The sequence below is a fragment of the Salvia miltiorrhiza genome, chromosome 4, assembly GCF_028751815.1.
Source record: "Salvia miltiorrhiza cultivar Shanhuang (shh) chromosome 4, IMPLAD_Smil_shh, whole genome shotgun sequence".
Taxonomy (NCBI): Eukaryota; Viridiplantae; Streptophyta; class Magnoliopsida; order Lamiales; family Lamiaceae; genus Salvia; species Salvia miltiorrhiza.
In genome coordinates, this window is record NC_080390.1 from 30,057,615 (window position 1) to 30,076,702 (window position 19,088).

General features: G+C 35.7%; 2 protein-coding genes across 2 annotated transcripts; both read right to left on the reverse strand.

Moving 5' to 3' along the window:
- Positions 1–340: 340 nt before the first annotated feature.
- On the reverse strand, positions 341–10,032 carry LOC131023266 (uncharacterized). The gene is made up of 7 exons (XM_057952811.1): positions 8,684–10,032; positions 6,346–8,641; positions 6,098–6,234; positions 2,140–2,276; positions 1,898–2,001; positions 990–1,178; positions 341–643 (listed from the first exon to the last, which is right to left on the reverse strand). The coding sequence occupies exons 1-7, from the start codon at positions 10,030–10,032 to the stop codon at positions 341–343; spliced, it is 4,515 nt and encodes a 1,504-aa protein (XP_057808794.1).
- Positions 10,033–10,063: 31 nt separating this feature from the next.
- Positions 10,064–11,730, reverse strand: LOC131023267 (uncharacterized). Its single transcript, XM_057952812.1, has 3 exons — positions 11,716–11,730; positions 11,384–11,650; positions 10,064–11,107 (listed from the first exon to the last, which is right to left on the reverse strand). Exons 1-3 carry the CDS (start codon positions 11,728–11,730, stop codon positions 10,064–10,066), a joined length of 1,326 nt encoding a protein of 441 aa, XP_057808795.1.
- Between the last annotated feature and the right edge of the window lie 7,358 nt (positions 11,731–19,088).

Genomic DNA, 19,088 nt, shown 5'->3' on the forward strand with positions numbered 1-19,088 from the left:
TATTACGAAACTAAGTTTAATTTCCGCTGCGTATGATATCAGTCTGACTGATCTATCTTCTGATAGTCAGGAAGAGTGTTATCATCTCTATTTTAGCAAACTCGACTGAAGCCCTTACTTGCATCAGTTAAGTTCCAGCAACTTAACTGATAACTCTTTACTGAAGAGCTTTCAGTATCAGTCGTCAACCCTGTTTGGTCAAAACTAATTTCAGTAAAACAGACGTCTTTGTTTGCATGCAAAGTTTCGTTTTGATCTCTGACTGAGATCCCTCTAATTGAGGATTAATTAAAAATAGCCCATAGGTGTATTTCCCCCCCCATACACCTATTCGAGACCCTCAGGACCTAACATTGGTGTTGTGAAGGACAAACTGATATAGACTACCTTTAAGAGTACCCTGGATGAGTGTAGCCCTGGTTACCTGGTCCTTAACTAAATAGAAATCAGGATGAAATTCAAAGTAGACTTTACTATCCCTAGCAAACTGTGACGCACTGAGTAAGTTCTTGGTAATGTGTAGGACATGTAGCAGATTACTGAGAGTAACAGTTATGGAGTGAGTAGGAGAATTGAGAAGTCCTTTACCTATATGAGCAATATCAACACCTTGGCCATTTCCCATTTGCAGCTTAGATGAACCCTGATACTCAGAAGCAGAATTTAGATTAGATAAATCATGAGATGCATGGTTAGTAGCCCCTGAATTAAGATATCAAGTATTCTCTGAGTTATAATTTGAAGCAACATAGTGTGAAACACCACCAATGTTAGGAAAATGTGAGACATAAGGTAGTTGAGCCATGTATGCTCCTACATTGAAAAGATTATGTGTAGGTTGTTGCCCTTGCTGAGACTGTTGTTGTTGTTGTTGTTGTTTGGGAACAAAATGTTGATCAAATCTGTGCCAACAACGATCTGTAGTATGGCCAGGTATAAAGCGGACCTGGCATATCGACTTATTCCCAAATTTCTGCCTTTGCATCTACCTCCATTGTAACATCCTCGATTGGGTGCACCTCTACCTCTTCCTCTGTTGAAGGTATATCCACCTCAGCCTCTATTGTTAGGGGCACTTGAGCGACCACCTCTTTGGCCTCCAATTTGATTTGGGTAGTTGATGAAAAATAGAGAACCATCAATGTTGAGTGGAGCAGCTTTGGTGGAGAATCTGTTTTCTAAGGTAAGCAATAGAGAGTGCACATCCATGGCAGACCACGACTCAACCCTTGCAATTACAGTAACCATAACTGGATCGTACTCACTCCGTAATCCATTTAGAATATGCATAATTTGATCTTCATTTGAAACATAATGTCCCACAGAGTTTAGCAAATCACAACATGTCTTAACTTTTGATAAATACTCACTCATAGAGAGATTTTCATTCTTCAAAGTCCATAACTAAAGATTATATTGCATTACCTTCGCCTGTGACCGGTTTGCAAAGTTTGTCTAGGGAGCTTTCCAAATTGAGGATGATGTAGTGAGCCCAACAACAAGAATCATAATACTCTCAGTAAGAGAGGACTCAAACCAGGCCGAAAGAATATGATCTTGCCTCTTCCAATTTGTAAACTCTGGGTTTAGGGTTCTCTGTATGGCAGATCCTTCTTTCTCCTCAATCCACATCGATGGTGGTTGAGCAAACCCAGTCAAGAATCCCTCAAGGCCATAACCTCGATTGTTGCTAAAATCTGCTGCATCCGAACAAAAAAATTGGTTTCTTTAAGCTTAGTGGTTATGGGGTTGTTTTGAAGGAAAATGATAGGATTTGTAGGTAGATATGTAGATCCAGATCCACCAGATGTAGATCCAATAGGTGACTTGGTCATGATGAAAAATAGAATTAAGAAATGAGAAAAAAAAGGCGAATCTAGAGTCAAGTAGGATCTACCTGCACCTGCTCTGATATCATGATTGAAAAGACATGAAAATAGTGCAAGCAAATCATCCCCATAATGATATCTTCATTGATTGCTTTCTTTATTGTTACATTGGCTGAATAAACAAACCAAATGAATAAACGCTACTTATAGCCAGTTGCTACTCAAACCTCTACAGATGTGGAATAAAGGAATATACTCTGATCAGTATGAATGCAATAGATATGAGACACATATAACAATCATGGCTTGCCATCTGCATATTTAGTTGTGATATCTTTTCCAAGCTGAGCTGGCTTATCAAGCACCACTTTACTCTTTTGCTGCTGAGTAGATTTAGCTCGACCAATGGCATCACCATCTTGGATGAGACTCATATCACCACTTGAGCTAATAGGATACAACAAGGACATAACTTTTAATAAATTCAGAAACACGAGCACACCAAGAACCGATTTTTTCAAATCTGTGAACTTTATTTTGGTTACCTTCGGTGAGGATGAGTGTCGAGGAAACAATGGGGAGGGTTTCGGGCTGCATGTATGGTTGCATGTATGGTCGGCGACTGACAAAACAAAGTGGAGGGCAGCGGTGCTGCTGCTGGCGGTGAGAGACGACACCAGACGCTGCTGAACGTGGCCGAGGCAAGCGAGCAGTGGTGGTGGCCCCTACTTGGCCGTCTGCTGCCGGAAACGCCCGCGAGAGACAGAGGGGCAGACGAGAGGCGGTGAGCGAGAGGGAGAGGCGAGAGAGAAGTGACGACTAGCGATGGTTCCTGGCAGCGATTCCATCAGGAAGATGTGGCGGTGGCGACAACTGATGGGAGGGAGAGAGAGAGAGAGAGAGAGAGAGAGAGAGAGAGAGAGAGAGAAGCTTTATTTTCTTTTACTCCCTCCGTTCGAGCTTTTAATATCCATTTGAGAGTAACATGGATTTTAATAAAGTGGTTGAGTGTGTTGTGAGTGGAATAAGAGTCCTATATTTTATGTGAGTGTTAAAATAATTAAAGTGGAGTAAGGGTCCCACCTTCTTTTACTAAAAATATAAATGTATACCAAAATCTGGGACAAACTAAAATGAAAATATGGATACTAAAAGTTGGGAAGGATGGAGTATTTCTTATTATTTCAAATTTTGTTTTAAGTTTTCATTTTTTTTTTACTTTTTAATTGGGCTCTAACTATGTTTTGGACTTGCTAAAAATTTCAGAATCTAGGTTGAATTTATTTATGAAATCTGATGGGCTCAGTTCTTTTTTATGCTTTAATCTTTACTAATAAAGCTATACGAGCCCAATTCAATTGTATGTTGGGCTTGGTAATTAAATTATAATAACCTTTCTTTATTTATATTCTTTGGGTTGCAAGTGCCTTATTTATTTTACCAAATTTTCTTTTAAGATTTAGACTTTATTAATCAAAATATATTAATTTAGTTATTAATTATATGTTAAACTTTGAGGATTTTTCAAGAAAGAATATTATTATCTGGGCTTAGTGTATCAATAGTTAGCAATCCCCTTTACTTAGAAATTAGAATAGTATCTCGAGACCTATTAAAGAATAAAATTTCTTATAGGTCCAAGTAATCAAGGGTAGTAGAGCTTCAAACAAGGCGAGTACTGAATCTCCACTTCGAGGTGGACTTTATTTTACAAAAGTATATCTTGAGTTATATAAGTTCTGACATTTCATGAAAGTTATTTGTTTATCCAATATAAATATTTTTTATGGGCATTCTATATTGTTTAATGCTCGCATAAGTTAATCGATCGAGATTCTCATTTGGCCTAACACATTAAATGAGAGTTGTGTACATAAGGTTAGTGGCTCGATTGGTTAATCGCCATCGTGCACTAACAAGCATGTGTTATAAGAGTGCTCTCGGATACGTTCCAAAGCACATGTGATGTTAGGATCTGTCTGGGTACATCTCGAAATCATTCAAGAGGTGATAAGTGATCCGACAGTAGCATAAGGTCTGAGATCATAAGTAGCAAGTAACAATAGAATGTTACATGACGCACCACTTAATGAGAAAAGTTTTATCATGTTTCAAATTGGATTTCTGTTTTTAAAAACTTCTGAGACATGATTGTGATATTGGATAAATTGTCTTGGTTATTTCATAAAATGCTTTAAAAGCTTATTCCACTTAGTACATTAGTACTCAGCCTAAATTATTTTTCAAATATTTTTTAGGGTAAACGGTTGGAGTGCACAGTGCTGAGCTGGAGAGAATGTTCCATTTTCAATCTACTTTCCCATAGGAATTTGTCGTCTACTTTATCATATGTTCCCAAACTTTTTATTAATCTAGATATGTCGAGCTCAGTCTCGTTTATCCTATTTTACTGCGTATGTTTATAATATCAAGTATTGGAGACGTGAAAACGAACCTTTCTAACCTTGGCAGTTTTCATTATAAATTAATGTGATCTTGTCATTATTTCTAAAAGAATGACTAATACATAGAATATGTGGTGAGATGTGTTGTAACAATCAATGTGAGTATGAAAGATGATACAAAATCATAGAATGTATCATGCAACAACAAGAACGAATGATAACCAGTTCTGTGGGGGGGGGATATAAAAGGACTTAAACTATAAGACTCCCTCTTACTTAGCCTTTATATCTTCTCAAAAACCTCACCATCGGTGGACAATTGAAAGCTAGGCAACGACTAACTTCTTGGGCGCACCTAATCCCTTGAGAAATAAGAGCCAAATAAATAAGAGTTTATAACTGTTTTATAATATACGCTCGAGTGTATTCCTCACAAACACTCTTCTGCTAGAACAAATAAATACTCCCTCCGTCCCACTCCAATAGGCTCGTTTTCCTTTTTGGGACGTCCCACTCCAATAGGCCCAGTCTAAAATTAGAAATAATTAGGGACTTCTTAATTCTTATTTTATTTTTATTTTTAAAATAAAAAGTTACAAAAAATAATTATAAAGTGGACAATACAATAAAATAATTATTTTTGGTAAAATAAAATTATTTCTTAAAATAAAAAATAAAAGTGGATAATTTTTCTTAAAATAAAATCCTTACGAAAAATAATTATTTTTACTAAAATGAGATAAGTGAAGCAAAGGTAATTAACAAAAATTAGGGATGTACAAAAAAGTTAAAATTGTGTGGACCACACCATTTATCTATCAAAAAGTGAGTTTCTTAATATTCGTGCCGAAAAAAGCTGAGCCTATTGGACTGGGACGGAGGGAGTATATAGTATCAGTGATAGTACTACAGACTGTAACAAGTCCAGGGGGACACCTAACAGGAACAAGAATTCTCGACCACATTGCAAGATCAGTTATGAACAAAATTCTCCAGCCTTCTTGAACGAAATATGACCTCCTTATATAGACTTCACGTCTCCAATCTTCTCTTGTAGCCCAAGTTAATCATTTCCTAGTCGAAGATGGAAACAAAAGTTCTAGTTCAATAAGGATTCGATCAATGAAAACGGAGTCTATCTGTAATTGTGATCTAATTAAGCTTCATCAAATTTGTAGATTCGTGGCCATTATTATTAAAATAGGATTTTATTAAAAAAGGAAAGAAAAAACAGCAGAACCTAAACCCTTGAATGCACAGAAACGCAGACTAAGGGCCGAGCCTCGTTAAAACCTCAGGTAGAGGAAAAAGAGTACTCGTCTACGAAGAGAAAGTGTTAGAAGCTGAATTGAGAGAATCTCAGAAACTCCGGCCGCACCATCGTTCCTAGATAATCTCGGCTTCTCAACACAATAAAAAAACCAAAATAAAAGAGAACACAAAGGAAAAAGAGCCAAAAACGAAAAAGCAAAAGAAACGGCAATCGGAAGAACCTCAGCCGGTAATACGCCGTCGCTGAGGCCCTCCACCAGACCGCCGACACGCAAGAAATAGAGGCCAAACAGCCGGTGATGCGCCGTCGCTGAAGACCTATTTCTTGGAAGCAGAAAACCTCTAACAACCTTGCAACAAAAAGCGTCCTCAAGAAACATTCTAGGCAAAACATCGAGCCCTCCCCCTACATCCGAGGTAGACACGGCCCATAAGAAATAAAAACACGGGTAAGATAGTCGAATCGGCCGGTTAGATGCCGTCGCCGAAGACATATCCTTCCTAAAATAGACTCCAATCTCCAAAGTCTGAGGCTTAGCTCAACCCAACAGACCAGCAACCTCTCATCCCCTGAGCTGTAACGCCGCCCACCAATTGTATGAAGAAAACCCGCAATGAGAGGCCGAACTCTCGACCATCCCCAGATCACCACCAAATGCCAAGGAGCAGTCATCAAGCCACAACAAGCGCTGACCATGAGCTGTGTCAACACCTTGAGGATCAAGCCCCTGCCCGCATGCCCACCAGCTGTTCGAAGAAAATTCGCAGAAGCTCTACTACAGCCGAAACAGCAGCGCAAAAAGCCACCCCAAAGACAACAATCAATGCTTGATTCTGACATGACTGTGGGTCGCCATGTCTTTGACCACGGCATGTTTGATTTCGTCCCGAGCATAAGGCCACCAGCCTTCTGGCATAGCCGGATTAGCCATCAGATCAGCTACACAATTTCCTTCGCGAAAAATATGCGACACCTGCACTGAGAACTCCTCCAAAAGCCGAAGGGCCTTCTTCCAAGCTGCCATGGAACACCCAGGAACGTCTAGCGACCTAGACTCCAACAGACGAACAATATAAGCAGAGTCCCCTTCAATCCACAACATTAGCCAACCTCTTTGATGCGCAATTGTAATAGCATAAATCACGGCAAGAAGTTCCGCTTCAAAGGCAAAACCCGTTCCACCTTTAAAGTGATAACAGCCCCGGACCCAGCCCCAATGATCCCTGAAAACACCACCAGCTGCAATGCTTCCCGGAGCACCCATCGCAGAACCATCTGTATTAACTTTCATCCATTGTCCCACCGGAGGCCACCAATGGACTTCAATCATAACCGGTGGAGGAGCAGCACGAGTGGCCACCCCAATACTTCGTAAGATTAAATAATCCGACCAAGAATTATTGGAGGTACCAATTTTAGAAAAATGAGCATCAATTTCTTTGAAAGCCACCTTAATAAATCGACTGACATCCCGTGGCGAGAAGTTTTTATCTTCAAAAGTAACTTGATTACGACAATCCCAAATCTTCCATAAAATATTGTTGACCCCCGCTTTCCAGAACGAATTAACCAACGGGCTGAATTGAGCATTCCATGCAGTGACCAGGAAATCATGAATGTCCACATGATGCATATACTCGGTCTTCTGAAACCACTCCAAGAACTCGCGCCAAACCGGTTTTACCGCCGAACAGTTCCAAAACAAATGGCTTAAAGATTCTTCTTCCGTACCACAGAGAGCACATCTATTCGGTCCCATCATCATGCCATGACGAATCAGAAGATCTTGTGTAGTTAAGCGCCTATGAATAATTCTCCAAGTAAGCAGAGATCTACGCTCCGGGATAAACTTTTCCCAAATCCAACGGCCCCAGCACACTTTGGGAAAACAATGACTATTGGCCGCAAACGCCAAAGCAGCCGAAACCTCACCAGAGAGCGATAGTTTCCAGAAACGTTGATCTTCTTCCTCACCGAAGGGGAGGAGCAGAATATCCACAATAATATCCGAACAATGAATAATAAAGTCCTCCGTGAAATGCCAAACCCCGTCAAAAAAATAGTCATCAATCGCCTGATTGAGGAAGACATGCATAAAAACAGGGATACTCAGCTTATCAACGAGCTTATAACCCAACCAATCATCTTTCCAAAAGTAGGTAGTCGACCCCTTGCCCACATAAGAGTAAGAATTCTCAACAAGATGATTCACATGTTCTCGAGTGCCCGTCCAGAAAGGAGAAGAGGCAATATTATGCTTCGCATACCCAAACGTAGTGAGATAACGATTGCTCAGTAAAGCGAAAGCAAACTCTTTCCCTTGTACCATGCGCCACGCCATTTTCATTAAGTAGCTCTTGTTCATTGTAGAGAATGATCGAACCCCCAAACCACCTTCCGTGCGTGGGGCACAAATTCGATTCCAGTTCACCGGGCAGGTTGGCTTAGAGTCCACATTCCCAATCCAAATGAAGTTGCGACACTTCTTGTCCAATTTATAAATAAGAGATTTCGGCCATCTATAGATCATCATGGAATGAGTAACCGAGCTTTGAATCACAGAACGAACCAAGCAGAGACGTCCTGCCATAGAGAGGTGCCGCCCTTTCCAGCTGGCGAATTTGTTGACGATTTTGTCATAAATATGCATAAAATATGACGCACGAATCCGACCCGTGAACAAAGGAACTCCAAGATACGTAACTGGCAAACATCCAATGGCAAACCCAAGTTCCCTCTTAATGTTGTTTCTCATGGAAATCGCAACTTTGGAGGAGAAGAAAACATGAGACTTAGACTGATTGCAGATCTGGCCCGACAACTCTCCATAAAGATTCAAAATTTCTTTGATCTTTTGGGCGTTTTTAACCGAAGCTTTGCAGAAAATGAGGATATCATCAGCATATAGAAGATGAGTGGGAAAGTGATATCCTCGGCAGAAATCCATCGGCACCAGATGCCGCGACTGCACACAGTTCAGTAGAAGAAAGCTCAGAACATCCTCCGCAATGCCAAATAATATGGGAGAGAGGGGATCTCCCTGCCGAACGCCCCGGGAACACGCGAAGTAGCCATTCAACTGCCCATTATAAAGAATAGATATGCGAGCCGAAGTAAAGATCACAGATATCCACCTGATAAAGGTTTCATGAAAACCATTCACCTGCAAAACCTACAAGATGAACCCCCAATTCATCGTATCAAAGGCTTTGCGAATGTCGATCTTGCAAGCAAAATTCGAGCGACGACCAGTTCTATTCATGCAATTAAAACCCTCCGAGCCCAACACAATGCAATCATGAATCGAACGGCCACTGATGAAGCCAAACTGATTAGGAGAAACACAGGTCGCCGCCACCGCACTCAATCTGGTAACCAAAATCTTGGAGATAATTTTAAAGAAAAAATTTGAAAGAATGATAGGGCGAAGATCAGTCACCGTATCCACATGGTCCTTCTTAGGTATCAAGATCAGAGTGCTGGCATTACATCCGGCCGGGAGATAAGAATGCATGAAGAAAGCACGAACAACAACACAGATATTAGAGTTGATGATACTCCAACAACTCTGGTAGAAGCAGCCTGAGAACCAATCCGGGCCAGGAGCGCTAGAAGCATCCATTCCAAACACGGAAACCTTAATCTCCTCATCCTCAGGGATCCGTATCAAATTAGCGTTTTGCTCCTCCGAGACACTATGATCAATAATCGCTTCCAACATGGTCCGGTCATCTCTACTCGGACCCTCCTCCCTGAAGAGATTAGAAAAGAAATCAATAATATGATTTTTGATATCCTCTTTATCACTCGAAAAGTGATCCCCAATACGCAAGTGATCCAAACGATACTTTGGTTTCCTGAATTTGATAAGCCGATGGAAAAAAGAAGTATTACGGTCCCCATCTGTCAGCCACTTCGCTCTGCTTTTCTGATGCAATAAACTGTTCTTTCTTTCCAGAATGATGTTTAAGCGCGCCTGGGCCTCAATCTCTTCATCAAAAAGCAAGTCCGAGTAACCATTCTGGGATATGCGCTGCTGAACATCCATGAGCGCGGTCTCAGTAGCCAAAATCTGAACATCTACATTGCCAAACACATTTCGATTCCAAGTTTTGAGGTCAGCTCGAAGTTTTCTCAGTTTCGCCATAACCTTGAAAATAGGACACCTGACGTCCATATCACCAGACCAAGAACTTTGGACCAAGTTGTGGAAGTCCGGGTGCATCACCCACATGTTAAGAAACCTGAACGATCTCTTCCCCTGCTGAGCTACCTCACGATATTGAAGAACTAAAGGCGAATGATCCAAAGTCAGTCTAGGCAACGCATGAGTGACAATCTCAAACCACATGTCAGCGAAACTAGAGGAGAAAAAGGCTCTATCCAATCTTGATTCAATATGCCGGGGAAGAAAGCGACGCCCAGACCAGGTAAAGAAAAGCCCAGTCGAAGGCGACTCAATAAAATCAGCGTCCTCAATAAATTTGCAGAAATCACGACAAGAGCTCCTACTTGGAGCCACCATGCTGATACGTTCGTGGGCCCCCTTGACGGCATTAAAGTCCCCAATACAAACCATTCATCTTCCTCATGGCTATAGCATCAGAATTACTTTGCTCATTATGCTCATTCAAAGATCCCTCCTTAACTGAAGTGCCTGAAATCATGTCAGTGGCAGAATGCACCTGCTCATGTGGGTTATCCTCCTCATTCGAGGACTCCTCCATCACGTCCTCAACAAATCCTTCTTCCAAATTCTCGAGGGAATTCACCTGTTCAGTAGCCGAGATAACAACAATCCTCTCCTCAATTCTATTCTCCTGCACGCCGTCCTTGATCTTTAATTCCGGATGAGAGACATCCTCAATCACATGCACTAACGCTTGTTCTGAAACAGCTTTCTCGCTAGCCATAGGCTGCTTTTCCTGAGTATCTTTTATACCTTCCTCAACGAATTGCTGTGTCGTACCAGTTTTGTTAAAAACCAGCGCTAAGAGATCTGGACCAGTCAGATCCTTCCCTGAACTACGATCCCCTTCCAATTCACCCTCATCGTCAAGAGCAGAAAATCTGTTCTCCTGGTCCTGATGATTCTTATTTTTCGTTTGACTTACAATTTTCCACTCTGGCTCCTTGGCAATAGGAGGCTCCGGTTTCTCCACTTCAACCGAGGGTTTATTAGGTTTAGTGCCCCGACGACACTTATCGACCGCATGACCTGTGATTTTGCATCGAGTACAAAAAAGAGGAAGATATTCATAGCTAAATTCCACGGCAAAAGTATAATCTCCCCCATCAATGTTCATAGTCTCTGGCAAAGGTTGGGCCAAGTCAATTTCAACAAGCATACGCACAAAATGTCCCACGTCTTCCGTCATTGACGTGCCATCAATTTTAAGAGGTTGTCCGAGCCACCTTCCAATACCTGATATCACTTCAGGGTGCCAGAATTCAACCGGCAGATAATATATTCGCACCCAAACCTGGGCAATAGAGGAAGATTCCTTATACGGATCGAAGTAACGTACCCAGTCACGTAAACGTATCGTTCCAACAGATAATTCCCATAGAAGTTTTGCTTTAGCAGCCGCCTTATCCTCCTGCGATTAAAACTTCAACGTATAGTAACCTTTACCCATAGGCATGAGATGCCAGGGGTCCTTAGGTTTCCATAGGGCTTGAAGCTCTGCCTTTAAATCACTCGTTTGTCGTGGCTTATCTCCTTTATTCAGCATCAGTCTGCCTATAAGCGCATGTTTGAACTTGTTCAATTGGAACAACTGGAGGTCTCGGGGAATAACCAACGTTCCTTGGTCGCCATGACGTATCGGCTGTAGAGCTTTAAATTTATGTGCCGGAATATCCTGCGGACGAACGGTCTTGGGAGCAGTGGCGCGAGCGTAAGACGTAGTCGGATTCTTTGACGCATTAGCACTGGCGCTGTTGTGAAGGATCGCTGCAGAGGGACCTGGTTGCGTGAGATGTTTGGAAGACGGAACTAGGGTTTGCGTAACACCCTCGTTCCAGTTTAACTGTGGGCGGGCGAAATTAGAAGAAACCACAGGGAGTTTGAGAGCACTTTTGTCCAACATCTGGACCAGAGGTGTGGGCTCCATCACCGGAGAAACGAGGCACCGGCATATCTATAAAAATCGTATAAGATAACTCAAAAGTTATCTACTAAATTCTCATATTGATAGCTTTTAACCGTCTCTATCGCCATTTAGTGCATCCGAAGATACCGTATAAGATACTGTACTAACTCTGAGAAGAGCATCTGCGGATATAATCACTTATCTACATAATGATAATATAATACTCCCTCCGTCCACGAAATGAGTACCCATTTGTGGACGGCACGGGTTTTAAGAAATGTATGTAGTGTAGTGTGAATAGTTTAAGGGTCCCACTTTTTGAGTGTATTAATTAAAGAGATGTGTGGGGTACACTTGTCAAAAAGGGAAATGGGTACTCATTTCGTGGACGGACGAAAAAGGAAATATGGGTACTCATTTCGTGGACGGAGGGAGTAAAATACAAATTTTACTTTAATAATTTCTTTAATTTCTTTTATTCTAATAAGCCTCTTTTATTTATCATATTTCTATTATTTCCAAATTTGGGTGTTACATTTTAACTATTCACAATGAATATTTTACATATCATTAACGCAAATGCAAATCGTGTGAATAGACAATTTTCCTTCAATTAAAAAGTACTGTCATTATAAGAAAAAAAAAATTAAAAAGTACTGTCGGTATTTCCCAATGAAAAAGGCATAAACTTTTCCCACAATTTCAATTAACCAAATGATGCTTCTTTTTTAAGTGATTATGATAGGATAATCATAATGTAGGGAGTTAATTTCTTTGAAACACTTTTCTCCACGACTTCCTATTGCATCTTTAGTCAATGGTTTTATTTAATTAACATTTTACTTGGTCATTCCAAATAATAATAATAATAATAATAATAATAATAATAATAATAGACTTATTTTAAAACTTATTTATCATATATTTATATTATTGGATTGCAGAGGAGGATGGTAATTAATTTAAAGGCTATAACATCAATAGGTTTTATATGGGACAGAAAATTGATAGGATGAGAGCTTTTTATTATTATTATTATTGTTATTATTTTATCTTCTTTTCTGAAGTGGAATATATTATGATAAGTATTTGAATTTATAAAGCTTATTTGAGGAATATCTTTAGCAACATTCCTAATTATTACAAATATTACTCCTAATACTACTAAATGGGGCATATTCATGCACCATAAGAGTCTCGAAATTATGATGCTTTCTTCTTTTTCAACTTGGTTAGTTAGATTCATCTTGTCACATAATTGCCTTAATTAACTTCAATAGGGGGGAAATTATCTCTGTTTAAACCTACATAATTAGCTCATGCTTTCAAGATTCCGTTGGCCCCTCTCTATGGGTCTATTCCCTTTTGTAATTTCAAAGTCACTTTTACACTGCACATGAATCTCGACACATAACAATTTGTACTATTTATTAATTATTCATATTTCAAATTACACGCCTCATATATTTCACTGATAATTCTAAAATAGCATACTAACTAATGGTAAGAAAATGCCTTGTTGTATGGCCGTATTTTTTACTCGCGTGTGCAACTAAAAAGAGAAAAATTGTACTCCAATAAATATTACACTCAATATATAAGAGTATATATATACTCAAATAAAACTTCAATGATTCGGTTTAAGTGCAAGAGGAAAAACTAGTTAACTCGTCAAATCATGATACCATTGTGATAACAATAATTAAAGTTTGATGTGCATAATTGTTTCCTACTTACTTGGATAGATTAGACATAAATTTAGACCACAATGTGGCCATTGCACATAACTTGGCCCTTGATGACTTCAAGTTCTAAATATTGGAATGGTAATTTCATATTGGTAATTATACCAACTTCTTTTTAGTTGGAAGATGAATATATATCTATTATATTTACTAGTGTATCTCCCGCGCCATGCGTCGTGGTTATAATTCTGGACTCACGTGAGTTACACGTATAATATACTTTTTAATAAAAAAAAGGTCCTACCATTATAGGAAAGGAGAGGTTGACATTAAATTAAGGATGATATTTTTGTAAGTAAATGGTATTTGTAAGGGTAAAAGATGTGAGACGGTGTCTTAAAATGGAAAGTGTTATAATTTTTGGGGAAAAGTAACAATTAAACCCCTTACATGACAGCCCTATGATGTTTAACTACCTATATTCGACATTGCATCAATCAAGTCCATGATGTCCAATTTTGGTGCAATTAAACTCCTCCCTCAAACGTACATTAAACGTCTCATGTGCGATCTGCGAAAAATATTATATGTATTGTAAATTTAATATTTTATTAATAAATACAAACATTTTCAAATATAAAATTTTATTAAATAACAATAAAAATGTGAAAATTTTAAAAATATACATGTATTGCATATAAAAACGGATAATTAATATTTAACTAATTGGACGAGAATCTGAGAAAGTTCGTGTACATATAATTATAATTTATAATTTTAAAAATAATTTAATATTTTGTTATTTAAATGAGATTATTAAATTAGTGTTCCTTAAAATAAACTATAATATGCTTCTTTTTTTGAGGTAATTAAACCGTAGGAATTGCATAATATGCTATTAATCATTTTTTGGTATAAAATAAATAAGATTACATAATTTGATCATTTTGAAAAACTGAGATACAGTTCGAATTTGAAGTAAAATTCTATACTTTTTGAAGGAAAATATTATTGTTTATAAATATAAATTATTTTATGCATTATAACTTTAAATTATCATAACCTGTTTATTTTAAAGTCATTTCTTTTACATTTTATATATCAAATTAAAGGTCATTTCATGAGCTTTTATTGAAGATGTATATTATATAATACAAAATTACTTGAAAATGAGAAAAAAACGCATTCTATCTGTAAAATAAGAAAGTAAAATAAAATAAAAACTTTAAATAATACACAACTTGGCTGTTTGAGTATTCTAAGGAGTCGGCAGTTTTATTGTTTTCATTTTTAAGTGAAGTAAATATATTGAATTTGATTTTTATTTTATAACTACTTATTTTTTCAATTTCAATTATATCCTTCTAATTGAATTTATTTACATTTACTTTACTTTTTATATATATAAAGATTTCCGGTTTTGTTGGAGATAACATCTATAAAAGGGGAATGAGATTCAGTGTACCACACTTTATATCTCACTTTGTGTCCCACTTTCAATTTTGTTTAATTTCTTATATATATTTTTTTCAATTTCAATTTTATATGCTTTAGTTTAATATTGTGATAATTAACAATGGTTTATTCCATCAATCTAGGGTATATAATTATTTTTATCATTTAATTTCACTTCTATTAGCTAATAATAGTTTGATAAATTCAAAGTCATGGTATATACTTTTTAAAAAAAAATAATATTTTGAAATAAAAATGAAATATAATTCATAGTATTATAATAAATTTTATTTTTATAAAAAATATTTTTAAAATAATAAATATAAGTATGGAACACAGTGACACACATAAAATTGTGGGACACTGGATCCCATTTGTATAAAAGGAGTACTATGTTATGTTAGTACTTTATATATCTCTTGACTAATTAAACTTTAATCTAAATGCATCACCAGAGAAATGACTTTTTATTCATTATAAATCGGTTAATACTTAATAGTGAATATCACCTGACGAATTGGTCAAGCGTTTGGACCAAAACGGGCCATAAATTTTTAAGTTCATTTTGATCCAAATATACATAAAATTTATTTTGAGCTAACTGAACTAGAAAAAATCAAGTTCGAAAATTTTTCAAAGGGAACCGGGCCAGCTCCACTTTTGTACCTTAACCCGTGGATTGGGGTCGGAATGATTTGATAATTAGTGCGGTCTTTAAATTCTTTTATTTGATACTATTAATTTATAAAAAAAAAAAAAAATTAAGTGTGAGGGATTGAGTTCGAGTTCATATCATTATGCATTCTTTTAATTTTTTATTTATTTATATAATTTTTTTGAAAAAAATTATAATTCATTGTCCTCCGACAGAATATTTCATCAAAATCAGTTAACTCATGATTAAATTAATTTTTTAATGGTTGTGGGGCATTTAGAATTTTAAACCCTGCAAACCAACTAGAAAGTTATCAAAAAGACATCTTTTTTTTTGATAGAAAAGTCATCTTCTTTTTAGATCAATGTTTTATAGAACTATCATAATTCTGAACATGAAACTAATTGTGTATGCATTAATTTGGGATACTTTACTCAATTATTTAGCCTTGAATGAAATGTAGTGGATTTATGCAATTACATTCAATTAAGCCTATATAAGTACTCCCTCCGTCCCAAACGAAATGACCTATTTCTTTTCGGCACGTAAATTAAAAAATGTGTATAAAGTAGATAAAGTGGAGTGATGAAAATTATTTAAATATTAAGTGTAGAGAGAGAGTGTATTGCCAAACAAGGAAACAAGACATTTCGTTTGGGACAGCCCAAAAAGAAAAACAGGACATTTCGTTTGGGACGGAGGGAATAATAGATTCGGTAATGTTATTAATTTTGAGAGAGATTAATATATAGAGTGTTTTTATAAGTTCATATATTATAATTTTAGATTGAGTTATAATGTGTAGAAATAAATGGTAGATACTATTTTAACATATTTAAATCAACATTACGAGAAAAAGCAGGTCCAACGATTGAAACATCGCAATTCTTGAAGAAACAATCCTTAAATTAATTAATGACCGTTTACGGGTGTCGTTGTTTGGCTTGTCGTATTTAACTCTAACAATCATTTTTTGGTCGTTACAACTAGCGACCATTTTTTTGAACTCTAACAACCGTTTTTCTGTCTTTATAATGGTCGAATTTTTCATAATTAACGACGGTTTTGCTGAATATAACAACTGTTTTTCGGTTGTTAATTAACAGTCGTTAGGTGTAATCCCTCCATATTACCTATCTTGAGACACTTTTCTTTTTGGCCATCCCACCTATCTTGAGACATTTCTTTATTTGGCAAAAAATTTACCCTTTATTCACATTTTTCACTTTTTCACCTACACACAAAACACTACTTTTTTAATTTGCGTGCCCATAAAAAGGTCTCAAGATAGGGATGTAAACGAATCGATTCGAATATCATTGGATTCGGTTCATATTCGTAAAAATAATTGCATATTCGAATATCTTTCAAATCTTATTTACTATTCGTATTCAATTCGTACACTGATTCGCGAATACTCAAACCAAATCAAATATTTGTTTCATTTTTTTACAAGTATATTTTAAACAATATAAATCGAATATTCGATTCGAAAATTCTTATTATTTGATTCGAATTGAATATATTCAATCCATTATTTTGATAGATAACATTTCTACAATAATATTTAAACTAAAACGCTTTCGTTTGAATTTTTTTATCTAAATAAATATTCTTTTTTATTTATTTTACTTTATATCTATTTTATTCTTTATTTTTCTAAAATTTATTCTATCTCTCTCTCTCTCTCTATATATATATATATATATATGGGGTTAAAATAAATACACTTCTTAAGATGTAAAATAAGAATCATTTTCAGCCCTTAGATCATCAAGATGTACGGTTGATTCATCATCATGATGGATGAATTCATGGTCTTGAGTTTGAATCCCAAAGGTAGCAAAAATTTATTTTTCGCTATTCATACCTTTATACAGCAAATTCGTACACGTTCTACATAAAATTCATACATTTTTCCTAGTTCTTATTTTTTATTTTAAGAGGTATTCTCACGGTAGCCCTCCTATATATATACATATATATATATACATATATGTATATATATATATATGTATATATATATATCGGGGAGGGCTACCGTGAAAACACTTCTTAAAAAAAATAAAAAAAAATTCAAAGTATGAATTTTATGCAGAACACGTACGAATTTGTTGTATGAAGGTATGAATTGTGAAAAATAAATTTTGCTACCTTTATGTAATGCCCCAATTTTCATAAACTTTGCAATATAAAAATCTTGAAGAACTAAACCAACTTTTATAATTAAAGAAATTGAATAAATTTCAAAATAGAAACAATCCTATACTAACAGTTACCGTCTATGGTCTAAATTAATAAATTGAATTATAGAAAAACTGATTAACTTAATCAATTAGCTATATATATTAAATGGATTTTTCGAAATACATGAAAGTATCAAGACTTGGTAAACTAAAAAAGAGCAGCCACTTTGATGTGATTAGAAAAAAATTTACTAATTAATAGTAGTTAACACACGATTAACAGAAAACAACATCGAACATCAAAGCAGCTTAAATAAAAATTATTCTCAAACTGACTATCATTAGCAATTGAAATTTTAATTGGAAACACTTGCGTAGTATTATACTTCATTGATTTGCAATATTAAATAGTATCAGGCTTCTAACAAATTTTTACTGGTATATATATTATATGCATATATTGGTTAATTAACTTCTTAAGGATCTAGTGGGTGTAAATACGAAAAAAAAAAAAAGGAATAAAAAGCGTACCCAAAAAAAAAGATGCGATCAAAGAATATTGATGAAGGACTTGAGAGATGAGAATTACCGAAAAAAAAAAAATATTTCTTGCGTGTGCGTGTGTGTCTTAGGGTAAATATTATGCCCTTATTTATACTAGTCTTTTAAAAGAGTTTGATAGGTGTAGAATTTGTAGTCTATGTATATCTCCTAATAGAATAAAGAATAAAGATGATAAAAGAGTTCTAATCTTAAGAGAATAATAATAATAATAATAATAATAATAATAATAATAATAATAATAATAATAATAATAATAATAATAATAATCTAGATAAAATTAATGTTGCATATCCATATGTAATTATCTAAAAATAATAAGCTATACAAGAAAATACTAATAATTCAACTTATATATAAATCTAAATATTTGGGATGTTACACTTTGAGATTTGAACTCAGGACCACGAATTCATCCAACATTATTACGAATCAACCGTAAATCTTGATGATCTAAGGGCTAAAAATTATTTTTATTTTATATTTTAAGAAGTGTTTTTATTTTAGCCCTCCCATATATATATATATATATATATATATATATATATATATATATATATATATATCGAATATTTTTGAATACCGAATCGAATATCATAATTCTTGAATCGTATTTGATAACTAATCGAATCAAAAAAAAGTATTTGTATTTGTATTCGAATCATAAAATTTCGTATTCGAATATCAAAAATTTGAATCGAATACTGAATCGAACCAAAATTATTTGATTCATTTTCTTCCCTATCTCAAGATAGCCGGGACAGAGTGAATATTTTTTTTTATTATATTTATATTTAACGACCGTTATTTTGGTAATAACAATCGTTTTTCGGTCGTTAATTTTTTTTCTAGATTATTATCCTATTCTGAATAATACATGTTGGGAACCTTGTGGAATATCCTAACCCTTGTTTTTTATGATACCAAAATTCATAGGACTTAAC

What these genes read in the sequence shown, in the direction of transcription:
- LOC131023267 (XM_057952812.1), bottom strand. An exon ending in GCGCCACTGCTCCCAAGACC is followed by an intron (nt 11,108 to 11,383) that starts GTTCGTCCGCAG and finishes TTTTAATCGCAG; the next exon opens with GAGGATAAGGCGGCTGCTAA.
- LOC131023266 (XM_057952811.1), bottom strand. Translation starts at nt 10,032, where the DNA reads ATGGTGGCTCCAAGTAGGAGCTCTTGTCGTGATTTCTGCAAATTTATT. An exon ending in ACATGGCGACCCACAGTCAT is followed by an intron (nt 6,235 to 6,345) that starts GTCAGAATCAAG and finishes GCATGCGGGCAG; the next exon opens with GGGCTTGATCCTCAAGGTGT. An exon ending in CACAACTAAATATGCAGATG is followed by an intron (nt 2,002 to 2,139) that starts GCAAGCCATGAT and finishes TTGTTTATTCAG; the next exon opens with CCAATGTAACAATAAAGAAA.